The sequence below is a fragment of the Fukomys damarensis genome, unplaced genomic scaffold (genome assembly GCF_012274545.1).
Source record: "Fukomys damarensis isolate Sample0158 unplaced genomic scaffold, DMR_v1.0_HiC HiC_scaffold_39, whole genome shotgun sequence".
NCBI classification, from domain to species: domain Eukaryota; kingdom Metazoa; phylum Chordata; class Mammalia; order Rodentia; family Bathyergidae; genus Fukomys; species Fukomys damarensis.
In genome coordinates this window covers 87,631,425-87,644,300 of record NW_022900951.1, presented here as the reverse complement: position 1 = coordinate 87,644,300, position 12,876 = coordinate 87,631,425, and the positions used below count along the sequence as shown (strand labels likewise).

Genomic DNA, 12,876 nt, shown 5'->3' with positions numbered 1-12,876 from the left:
TAATTTTTTAAACTTGTAAAAATATAAATAGATACAGAGTGACTAAGGAATTTTTTTTCTAAACTTTTATTTTTTACACTTGATCTTAGCCAAAAGGCCAAGAAACGATCTAACCTTGGATTTTTTGAGACAGGGTCTTGCTATGTAGTTCAAACTAGTCTTGAATTCACTATGCAGCCAGGCTGACCTTGCTTATGATACCACACATTGATTAGAGCATGGGAGGTAATTCTTAACCTGAGTAGAGTCCTGGACAGTTAAAATTCTTTTTTTTTTAACTTTTTCAATTGATTTTTTATTTTAATTGAATTCTTTTTCTTAATATTTTTATTGGTACATTTTAGATATACAATTACATTCATCATTGGGATCTTGTATCTTTACATGACATGGACTCTTAAAATTCTGAAGGATTTGGTTCATCTTCTTAGAAAAATGAAGGGAGAGAAACTCTTCCATGTAATTGAGGGTTCATAGATTTTCTAATGTTATCCATAGACTCCAAATGTGAACCCTGCTCTAAAGAATGTACCACCAGAAGAACTACCTTAGGAACCTCTCCTTTCTTTGAGCTGAATGTTTAAAGGCCAAAGAAAGTAAAAGGAAGGATTTTGGATACTGTAGATAATATAAAATGTGGTTTGGGGACACTCTTGGTACCTATTGAAAATGTAGGTTTCAGATTTCCATTTTAGTCCTACTCTGGGAATTTGAGTACTAGAATCTGCACTTTAACAGACGTCTCCAGGCAATTCTGACACACAGTGAAGAACCACCAATCTAGATGGATAAAACACATAAGAACTAGGCCAGGGATTTAGCTTAGTGGTACAGCACCTTCCTGACAAGTGCAAGGTCTTGAATTCGATCCCAAATACCACCCCCCAAAAAAATCAGAACTAGAAATCAAGAAGAATCTGTCAACTGTACACACAGTTTCTCTGGGGCATAAATCATGACATATTCATATTATTGTCTTTACCTTCAACTTAGAATAATAGCTCAGGATTGTAAATATATCACTTCGTTCTCTACAGTGCAATCAAAATAACATATTTTAAAATTAGCTTAAAATTGAAGAATATATCCCTGAACAGTATGTGGAATTTAAGACACTAATATCAAAGAAACTATAATAAGTGAGAAGTAAAGCATATGAAACTATGAGAGGCATCACTGAATTTAATACTAATTGCATAGACATTTACACATTTACAGAATACAAAATTGATTCGATACTGATTCTTACACTTAATTACATTTACTTTTATACAGGATGCCAAAACTTCTGATCAATTCAGACTCTATTTATACAGATTAGTCGGCTCCATTCAATCAGATCATGTAAGATAACTAGGTCTACTGGGACAGTTTCTAACACAAAAAGGCAAACAGTGTGAAGTGCAGTCTCCCTTTAGAGCCATAATAAAAAGACAAGGTGCAATTCTCTATCCCAAGTGACTGTCTGATTGAAGTGATCTTAACTGAACGTGTGGGTCCAATTTCAGTTAAATCAATCAATAAGAACCCAGCTTTAGTCAAATAGTTTAATCAATTATCTCTACTCAGAAGTCGCATCCAGCTTCAAATTCAGACTTTCCAATAGGAAACACATCTTCCAATGGGAAACTGCTTCTCCTGAAAGATAACATCCATATCTTTTCATTCATTTTAAACCCACAATCACCTTTGATTTCATCTTTTCTTCTAACAGCCAATCAATAACGTAAACATCTCTAGAATTTGAAACCATTCTTTCTATTCCTGTTGCCATTACTTCACCTCTATCCCTCATTATCTCTGTCCTGGATACTTGCAATATTTCCCCAACTAGTCTCCCTTCATCTAATCTCAGTTTCCATTCGTAATTCATTCTGGACATTTGCTATTAAAATAACTGACCTACAAAAATAATAATAACCATTTCTTTCCTAGTATATTCAGCCAGGGCTGCATAATTATGATATTAATTAGATTAAAGAAGATAAAGTATGTGTAGATCATGGAATGATGGCATTCTTTCATACTTTCCTATTTCCTTCCTTTTTGTGTTATTTTCAGTGTGGCCCAGGAAGCTGTCATGGCAAAGAAACAGGAGGGGAAATGACAGTTGGGTAAGAGAGTGTTATTGTTTTCTATTTTGGGGAATCTCAACAAGACCCAGAACTTAGTCTCAGACAATCTACATATGTGTAGGGAGCTAGCTTTTCCTCTTGTTGCCATAGAAAAATAAAAATAGTAACAGTTAATATTTAATAAACACATGTGTTAGGTACTATACTAAGTACATTATATGTATTGTCATAGTGAATATTCACATAAGTCATGGAAGTTAGACCCTGTCATTATTCCCATTTAACACTGAAGAAAAAGGCTAAAGGAAGCTATGCTACCTTTCAAATTCACACAGCCATTAAGTAGAAGAATCAGATTAAATACCTATGCCCAATACTTTGCCTTGTATTTTTCATTTCTTTTTCCTTTTCTTTCCTTTCATTTCCTTTTTTCTTTTCCATTTGTTCTCATTTTTTCCTTTCCTTTCCTTCCATTTATCCTCTCTCTCTCTCCCTCTCTCCCTTCTTCCCTGTGCTGAGGACTGAACCCAGGGCATGCATCACGCATGCTAAGCATATGCTATAGCACTAGCCACACTCCTACGCCCCTTTTTATTTTATTTTTAACAATGGTAAAATATATATAGCATAAAAGTTACCATCCGAACCATTTTATATGTACATTTCAGTATTAGTAAGAATTATCATCATCCATCTCCAGCACTCTTTACATATTTCAAAACTGAAACTATGTACTCATTAAACAATTCCCCATTCCCCTGCCACTAAACTTCTGGCTACCAACATTCTACTTTTTGTCACTACAAATTTGACTCCTCTATGTAACTCAAATAAGTGGAATTATGCAGTCTTTGTCTTTTTCTGACTGGCCTATTTCACCTAGCATAAGCTTTCCAATGTTCATATGTGTTGAATAATGTTCTATTATTTGTATATACAACATCTTATTTATCACTTCATCCACTGTTGGATGTTTGAGTTGCTTCTACCTTTCAGCTATTGTGAATAGTGCTTCTATGAACATGTGTATAATATCTCAAGACTCTGCTTACAACTCTGTGTATATACCCAGAATTAGAACAGCTGGATCAATGGTAATTCTATTTTTTAATTTTAGAAGAAGTGTCACACCATCTCAGAGCTTTTACATTTTAGCACTAATAATCTACCACTGTCACGCTAGCAGGCCAGGATGATGTCAAGCAGGTTAGTATTCATCATCTATGAAATGAAAAAAATTGGGTTGGCCATCCATGGCCCTGAATAAATAAATGGCTAGGGGACTTTTACTAATTCCAATTGTTACACCACTATGTAAGCAAATTAGACAGGAAATGATTTTTATTAGGATATCAAAAAGAACATTCACAGAAAAGGAAACCTCATCAGAGCTGATTTTATCTAATGTATTTGGTATTTCTACAGATGCCACAATACTTCCAAAGATTAATTTGCATATTTTCCAGTTCACCTTCTGATAAATGCATGTGATTTTGGGCAAGGTTCAGTTCCCTCAATGCATTTTAGTTTGATTGAACGAATGACACTAAAAAATGGAATATCACAAAATAGAACAGTAAGTTTATCTCTCTAAACCTCAGTTTCTTCATTTGTAAAATGACAACAATGGTAAATCTTACTTAATTGAATTGTGTAGAAGATTAAGTTCATATAAAAATAATATTAGCCCACACTGCATATATACATTCTGTGTTCAATAAAGAGAAGTTCCTATTAATATGATTATTTTCCAGATTTTATATGTAAGGAAAATATAAACATTTGTCCAAATAAGTCAAATGAACATGTGTTTTTATAGTAACTTTACTGGTAATAGCCCCAAAATAGCAATAGTCTAGTGAATCTTCAAGGAGTAAATAAACAATCAGCTGGCACAGATCCTGGGGAGCACCTGTGAGGACCACAGTGGTTCGGCTGCAGACAGATCCCAGCCAGGGGCCCACCCCAACCCCAGAGGCACAGGCACACCCACCCAAGCCATAGGCCCTCCTAGACAACAGCTGCACAGACACACAAGCTTCATGCAGAGGCCCACCATACCACCCCTAAGTTTACACAGATCCTGGGGAGCGGCTGTGTGGACCAGAGTAGTGCGGCTGTAGATGGATCCCAGCCAGGGCCACATCCTGACCCCAGAGGTGCAGGCACACCTGCCTAAGGCACAAGCGCACCGAGACAAGAGCTGCATGGGCACACAGGCTTCAGCCAGAGACTAGCCATATCATCAGCCAAAGCCAAGGCCCATCTTGAAAAGAACTACACAGAGGCACAAGCAACAGCCAGAGGCTCACCCCAATACAATTGATAAGTGCATGGAAATCCTAGCCAGAAGCCTACACAGGAACTAGAGTACACAGCTCCCAGCCAAAGGCCCTCTCAGACAACAGCTACATAAGGGCCCCAGCAAGAGGCATGCCTAGATACCATCCCAAGTGTGAACAGGCCCAAGCCAGAAGCATGCCCAGACAACAGGTAAGCTCAGGGATCTAGAAGCCTACCATTCTAAATCCAGGAATTGGTGTACTGGTGAGCAGCAGAGTAAAAGCTGCTGAGTGGCTTTCTAAGAATTGAAGAACAATGGGTGAGCAAAAATTTGCCTCAACAAAGGCAGAGCAGGCTGCATCTGTTGAAATGTGAAGACACGGAAATAAGTCTCAAAACCAGATGTCCAGACCACCTAAGGCAACCCCAAAGGGAAACAAGATGGAACAATCTGATACTCAGCCACCTGGTCTCCCAGAACTGGCAATGAAAGAGGATCATGAAAAAGCAAAATCAGAAATAATTTCTCAGATAACAGCAGTGATTGTGCCAATAGTACAAGACATGATTAATAAATCTAGAGAAGACACAGATAAAAAATGAGAAACATGATAGAATCCCAACATAGGAAACTAATGGGATCCATAAAACAGATGAAAACATATTTCCAAAAGACTAAAAATACCATTGAAAGATTACACAGCAGAACAAGCCAATGCGAGGACAGAATTTCACATATTGAAGATAGGATTGCAATTAGTGACCAGGAAGAGAAAAATTTCTTAAAAATAGTAAGGGACCATGAGAAATCAATACAGCTACATTGATTCAAAGAAGCTAGACAATTCAAAGAAGAATAATGTAAGACTGATCAGATTCAATAAAAAAACAGGAGAGAGTATGGACCACAGTTTTTTAAAACTGTTCAGAGAAGTAATGGCAGAAAACTTCCCAAATAGGGGAAAATAACTTGACATACAGATAAGTGAAGCAATTAGCTGTATTTAAAAAAATCTACACAAAGACATATAATAGTTAAGATTCCAGAAACCCAACAGAAGAACAGAATTCCATATGCACATAAAGAAAAGAAACAGATCACATACAAAGGAAAACCCAACTGAGTAAGAGCAGACTTCTCAACATAAACCCACAAGGCAAGAAGAGTGTGGAGTGATGTATTTCAAGCTCTAAAGGAAAACTGCCTCCAACCCAGACTGATGCACCATGCAAAATGATCTTTCAAAATTGATGGAGACATAAGATACTTTCATGACAAAGAGCACCTTAGGAATTTCATGAATACTAAACCAGCGCACCCCAAAATTTTAAACAATATCCTAGAAAAAGACAATCAGGATCACAACCCCAGGAAGCCCAGCAGAATGAACCCATCAGGCAACACAAGAAATTAAATGCAAAGGGGGAGAATCCAATGAAAAGAAAATGTCATGACAAAGATAAGTCAATACATATTACTTATAACATCAATGTTAATGGTCTCAATTTACTAATCCAAAGAAATAGACTGGCAGAATGGGTCAAGAAGCAAGATCCAACAATATGTTGCATACAAGATACCCACGTAATTCAAAGTGTAATTCACAGACTGAAAGTTAAAGAGTAGAAAACAATACTTCATGTGACAGCAACCAAAAAAAAAAAAAAAAAAAAAAAAAAGCGGGAATAGCTACCTTCTTAACAGATCAAGTGGATTTCAAACTAACACTGGTTAAAAGGGACAAAAATGGACACTACATCCTGGTAAAGGGAACAATCCAAGAGGAAGAGATGACAATCATTACTACCAAACACTAGTGCACCAAACTATATACAACAAATATTAATAGACATGGAAAATCATATAAGCACTAGTACAATCATAGTGGCGGACCTCAATACCCCACTGTCGCAAGTAGATAGATAAACCAGACAAAAATAAACAGTGAAATAGTAGAATTCATTTAAATTCTTGAACAAATGAACTTAAAAGATGTTTACAGTGCTACACCCCACAATAGCAGAATACACATCCTTTATAGCTGCACATGGATTGTTCTCCAAAAGAGGCCACATACTCATTCATAGAACATGTTTAAGTAAGTTCAAAGGAACTGAAGCTATCCCCTGTATATTATCAGACCATAGTATGATGAAATTGGAGATCAACAGCAACAGAAAGTGCAAGAATTTCATAATCACATGGAAATTGAATAACACACTTCTGAATCACCAATAGGTAGAAGAGGAAATAAAAGAAGAAATCAGACAGTTCCTACAATTAAATGACAATGACTATACAACATATTGGAATCTATGGAACACAATGAAAGTAGTCTTATGAGGGAAATTCATAGTAGTGAATACTCATATTAGGAAAACAGAATGAGCTCAATCACACAACATGATGCTGAACCTCAAGCTTCTAGAAAAAGAAGAGCAGGACAAACCCAAAACTCAAACAATGAAGAAAATTATAAAGATCAGGGAAGAAATCAATGCAATCAAGACTAAGAGAAGAATACAAAAATCAATGAAGCCAAGAGCTCGTTCTTCAAAAGAATAAACAAATTGACAAACCCTTAGCCAACCTTATCAACAAAAAGAAAAAGCCAAAATCCATGAAATTAGGAAAGAATGGGGTGAAATTAAAACAGACCCAGAAGAAATCCAGAGGATCAAAAATACCTACTTTGAAAACCTATGCACCAATAAGATGGAAAATACAGAAGAAATGGACAGATTCCTAGAAATGTATGAATCAACCAGGTTGAATGAAGGCGACAGAAAATTCTAAACAACCCAATATCAATCAGTGCAATTGAAAATTAATTAAAAACTTACCAACTAAGAAAAGCCTGGGACCTGATGGCTTCACTGCTAAATTATAAACGACATGTAGAGAGTACTGCCACTACAGTTTAAACTTTTCAATGAAATGGAAAGGGAAGCAATACTCCCAAATTCATTTCTGGAAGCATGCATCAACTTGATCCCCAAAGCAGAGAAAGATGCAACCAAAAAAGAGAACTATAAGCCCATCTCAATAATGAAATACAGATGCAAAAATCCTTAGTAAAATACTGGCAAACACAATGCAGAGATCATCAAGATCACACATACTAAGTGGAATTCTTCTCAGGAATGCAGGGATGGTACAATATATGCAATTCAATAAATGTAATACAGTATATTAATAGAGCCAAGGACAAAAATCATATATGATCATCTCAATAGAAGCAAAAAATCATTCAATAAAATCCAACACTCATTCATGATGAAATCCCTAAAGAAAATTGGAATAGGCGGTCTCTACTTCAATCTGATAAAAGCTACCTATGAAAAACCAGCAGCCAGTATCATACTAAATGGTCAAAAACTGAAATCCTTCACAATAAAATCAGGAACAAGACAAGGATGTCCACCATCACCACTCCTGTTTAATATTATTTTGGAAACACTAGCCACAGCAATTGGACAAGAGAAAGAAATAGAAGGAATAAAGATAGGAAATGAAGAAGTCAAATCGTTATTATTTGCAGAAGACATGATAATCTATATAGAAGACCCCAAGAACTCCACCCAAAAGACTTCCAGAGTTAATAACCAAATTCAGTAAAATAGCTGGATACAAGGTCAACACACAAAAATCAATAGCTTCCCTGCACACGAAAAACACTCACTGAGAGAGAAATGGGGCAAACAATTCCTTTCACAATAGCATCCAAAATATTGAAATACCTAAACTTAATGAAAGAAATCAAAGGCCTCTACTCTGAAAACTGTAGCACTCTGAAAAAAGAGATCGAAGAGGATGTCAGAAAATGGAAAGACATCCCTTGCTCATGGGTAGGAAGAATTAACATGGTGAAAATGGCCATACCTCCAAAACTGCTACATAGATTCAATGCAATCCCAATTGCAATCCCAGCAGCATACTTACAGACCTTGAGAAAACAATCCAAACATTCATTTGGAACAAGAAGGGACCTAGAATAGCAAAAGCACTTCTACGCAATAGAGAGAACGTAGGGGGTATCACAATCTCTGACTTGAAACTATACAACAAAGCTACTGTGATAAAAGCAGCCTGGTCCTGGCAAAGAAACAGACCTAAGGACCAGTGGAACAGATTAGAAGGTGTAGAAACAACTCCAGACACTCAGGCACGTCATCTTCAGCAAAGGAGCCAAACATCCTCATTGGAGGAAAGATGGCCTCTTTAATAAATGGTGCTGGAAAAACTGGATTTCAACTTGCCAAGGATTAAAACTAGACCTATATCTCTCACCATGCCCTAAACTAAAATCAAAATGGATTAAATATCTAAATATTAATATAGAAACCATAAAGTGGCTAGAAGAGTGGTTAGGTAGAACTCCTGAAGACATTGGTGTAGGAAAAGATTTTATCAACAAAACCTCACTTGCCCGTGAACTGGCACAAACAATCAACCAGTGGGTTTTATTCTTATTGAAAAGTTTCTACCCAGCAAGAGAAATGACCAACAGTCTTAGGAGACAACACACCAGCTCTTCCTCAGACAAAGGTCTATTATCTAGACTATATAAAGAATTTTTTAAAAATCCGACCTCCCAAATTTAAAGTCCCAATCCAAAAATGGGCATCTGAAAAGGACATTTCCCAGACAAAGAAGTAGAAATAGTAAATAAACATATGAAAAAATGTTCAACATCACTGGTCATTCGAGAGATGCAGATGAAAACAACACTGAAATTCCACCTCACCCCAGAAAGAATGGTTGCTATCATGAAATCAACCAATAACAAATGCTGGCTGGGCTGTGGGGGAAGAGGAACCCTGCTCCACTGCTAGTGGGAGTGTAGACTGTGGAAATCAGTATGGCAGTCCCATTTGACCCAGCTGTACCATCAATGGGAGACTGAAAAAAGAAAATGTGTTTTTTTAATATAATGGAGTACTACTCAGCCATAAAGAATAAGAAACTAGAGACATTTACAGCTAAATGGATGCACATTCAGGTGATACTCTTCAGTGAAATAAATAGGACACATATTTGTAAATACTGAATGGTTTCTCTAGTGTGAGAAACTGAAAGTGTAAATAAGGACTAAAAGGTATACAGATAATGTGACATAGGAAGAAAAAGTGCAAAGGGGAAGGGGAAGTGGGAGGGAATGGAATATGAGAAAAACAAAAAATGGAAACAAATTCTTTATAGATAGGGAGCAGTGTAGGGGTTGAAGGGAGGTCAGGGGAATGGGGAAACATAAGAACCAAGATGGATTATGTAAAGGTGCAAATTTCCAATGATGAATGTCATTATATTGTATACCTTAAATGTACCAATAAAATTAATTTTAAAAAAAATCAGTGGTATAGCTATACCACAGTGCACTACTGAGTAATAAGAAAAACAAACTACTGATGTACACAGCAACTCAGATGGATTCTGAAAGAATTATGGTAAGTAAAAAAAGTCAATAAGAAAAGGTTATAGAATGTATTATTTTATTTAAAGGAAATGTCCAGAAAGGAAAATATTTAAAGGCAGAAACCAGGTTAGCGCTTGCCCTGGGGGTACGGTAGCAGTGCGTAGGGATTAACTCTAAGTACTGAAGAGAGATTTTACTGAAGTGCTGCACATGTTCTAAAGCTTCATTATGATGAGGCTAACCCAAGTATATAACACAAATTTATTAAAACTGATTGTACCCTTAAAACAGGTAAATGTTTATATCTCAATTATACTGTTTAATGTGTTTTTAAAAGATTTTATATATAAAAACAGCATAAATTCAATTATATCCTGTTAGATCTTAGGAACCACTAATCATGAGAAAGTTTTTGATTTTTTACTTACTGAAGGATGTGCTGCTATATAGCCATGTGCACTTTTATCTGAAAAGTGAGAATAAAGAGGTCATCTTCATTTCATGAGGACTATCTCATTTAGGCATACTAAAAAGAAAAACCCAGAAAAATAAACCAAAACTCTGCGTGTCTTGGGTCAAGAATACATTCTCCAATTTAGTATTAAATAGATATTATGAGAAATGATAGTTTTTTTGTTTAAAATAGTTTACACCATTCTTTACTCACCACATTCTCACCAACTCATTGTATAGACCTTAATGATGTGAACCTCATCTATATAGAAGAATGTGAAGACAACCTACTTTTGATCGCTATCAGTCTATGTATCTGTATTAAAGGATTTTTCTCCTTTCCTCTGTCCCTTTTCTCCTTTCTCCCTCCTTTCTATTCCTTCTTTTGCCTTCCCTTCTGATTCTCCTCTTCTCCTTGCCCCTTATACAGTCAGTTTCAACACTAGAGCATTCAGAGAACAATATGGTGAGTTTCATTCAGCTCAGTATAGTGCAATAACTCAGATACTGCTGAGTCTTAACATAGTTTTCAGGTCAACAGCCATACCACCCTGAACGCGCCCGATCTCGTCTAACATAGTTGTCAGGAGCCGATCTTTCTAAGTGAAGAGAACAGACAAAAATAAAATATTAAACAGCAGTGGCTATTTTTTGGGAAACTGAAGAATATCAATGGTTAGTCCAAAATGATTTCTTGAAAGCATTTTTGGTTCTTCTGGTCACCTATGATTGTAACTTGAAGCACAGCTCCAGATTTCCTCACATTAAATATTGTTTTATATATCAACAGGATCTCTCAGGCATTTTATTCTACATGAAAGACTAGCATAAGAAGTTTGTCTTGATGGCTTTCTTTTTAGGTTTTCAACATGGGGGGACAGCTAAAATCAAATAAAAAAGTCTCATTTAGCATTTGAATTGTCACATATATTCAGTGTTGACCTTTAATATTTGATATGGTCAAATCAGACGCACCTCTCATTCCAAGAGTGTATTTGTACCATACTCAAACAGACTTCAAGTTGGCCATACATAAAACCCAATGCCTAGTGGTAGGAGTTCTTTATGGCTAGGGTATTAATGATAACATTCCCTTCTCTCTTTAGATAGCAAATAAATTGTTCTAGAGACAGAAGCTAGATCATATTTTTCAAAGTGCAAAAGTATTATTTGGGATATGTTTTTGGTTGCTTATAGTGCAAATTTAAATAACAAATTTCCAAACAAAGGCCTGGTCTATATAGGCAAATGAAGTCAGATTTGGTAATAACATGGAAATTTCAATTGTAAATAATAAGACACGGTTTCTTTTCCTCAATCTTATTTTGGGATATGATGAAAATAATCTGGCAATCACAAAATTTATTTGGCCTCATGATGGTACAAATCAATAAACCTATGGGATAACTTTCTAGAGACTATGGTTTGATTCATCTATTTCTTACTTCATGAATACAAGGCCTAATCCTAAGTGATGTAGGTCTTCATGTGAGTGAAGAGACCAAACAACTGTAATGGCTGATTCAAGTTAACCCCTATGGATTCACTGAACAATTTCCTTATCTGAGTTCTAAAAACACCCAATGAATATGTATCTCTTGTTATCAACCCCAAGTTCTAACTCATCTTTTGGTTTCATTATACTAAGCTCATTTGAAGAAGGTACTAGAACTGACTTCACAGACATAGGATACATATTCCACAGATACTTTATTTTAATCATAAGGCTCTGATATTATAGTTAATTCTTCAATTTAAAAAATAATTTTATTGGTATATTTCAGATACACATAATGATCACATTCATCATGGGTAATTTGTACCTGTACTTGATATATTTTGATCCTTTTTATCCCAATCCCCTCCCTTCCCTCCAATCTCTCTTCTACTTATTTACAAAGCTTTGTTTCCATTTTTCCTTCTATTCTCCTTTTTTTCCTTCCAATTCTTCAATTTTAAATACTCCAAAATTTCTCTTACCTCCTGATGTAAAGCTCATGTATTTCTGGTTGTTAACTGTTTCTTTGGAATCATAGAATTTGAGAACATCTAAAACAGCTTGTGGGTTCTTCTTCTGTTCCAGTTTTGTTATGTTGGAGGTCTGGAGTAATCGTGCCCATTGTTCAGGAATTCCCTGTGGACAACCAAAGGGAAAGAAAGGCAGCTCAGAATATTAGGCAGCAGCACATTCATGTTCCAGTAAAGTTCTTCACCAAGAAGCCCATGCTACCTGTAGGATTACACTTGGGAAACTGAAGTTACATTCTAGTTTTAACGTTAGTAACTTAATAATGCAATCATTCTCTTCTCTAATTAAAACACATAGGTAAAACTAGGATCCAACTTAAAAAGGGTGGGTGGGAGTATGACTGTGATTGAAAAAAAAGCGCATGAAAATCACCTCCATATTGACTCTGCTCATCCATGAAATGATGTTTACAGCTTAGCTTATTTTTTTTCTGGCGACTCAGGGCAGACATAGCAAGACTTCTCTAAATTTGTGCACAGCATAGTATCGTGCAGATCAATGGGTTTTCTATGACTGGAATAACAAGCTGTTTCTGGGCATGTTTTCATCAGAATATATTTTAGAATAAAAGGAAAGCCTCACCCATGGTCAGTTTATACTCTGTGATTACAAAATATAA

The 12,876-nt window shown here is 35.9% G+C and overlaps 1 protein-coding gene across 7 annotated transcripts in view; it reads right to left on the bottom strand.

Annotated features, from left to right (window-relative positions):
• Pak3 (p21 (RAC1) activated kinase 3) overlaps positions 1 to 12,876 on the bottom strand; it is a 289,473-nt gene that overhangs the window by 59,725 nt on the left and 216,872 nt on the right. For all 7 annotated transcript variants that reach the window (XR_004515782.1, XR_004515783.1, XM_033760113.1 and 4 more), the window contains 2 exons: positions 12,209 to 12,362; positions 10,204 to 10,241 (listed from right to left, as the gene is read on the bottom strand). Coding sequence is in view for 5 of the 7 variants with exons in the window: in XM_033760113.1 (XP_033616004.1) it covers positions 10,204 to 10,241; positions 12,209 to 12,362 (192 nt within the window). In the remaining 2 variants the exon portion in view is untranslated. The remainder of the gene's footprint in view (positions 1 to 10,203; positions 10,242 to 12,208; positions 12,363 to 12,876) is intronic.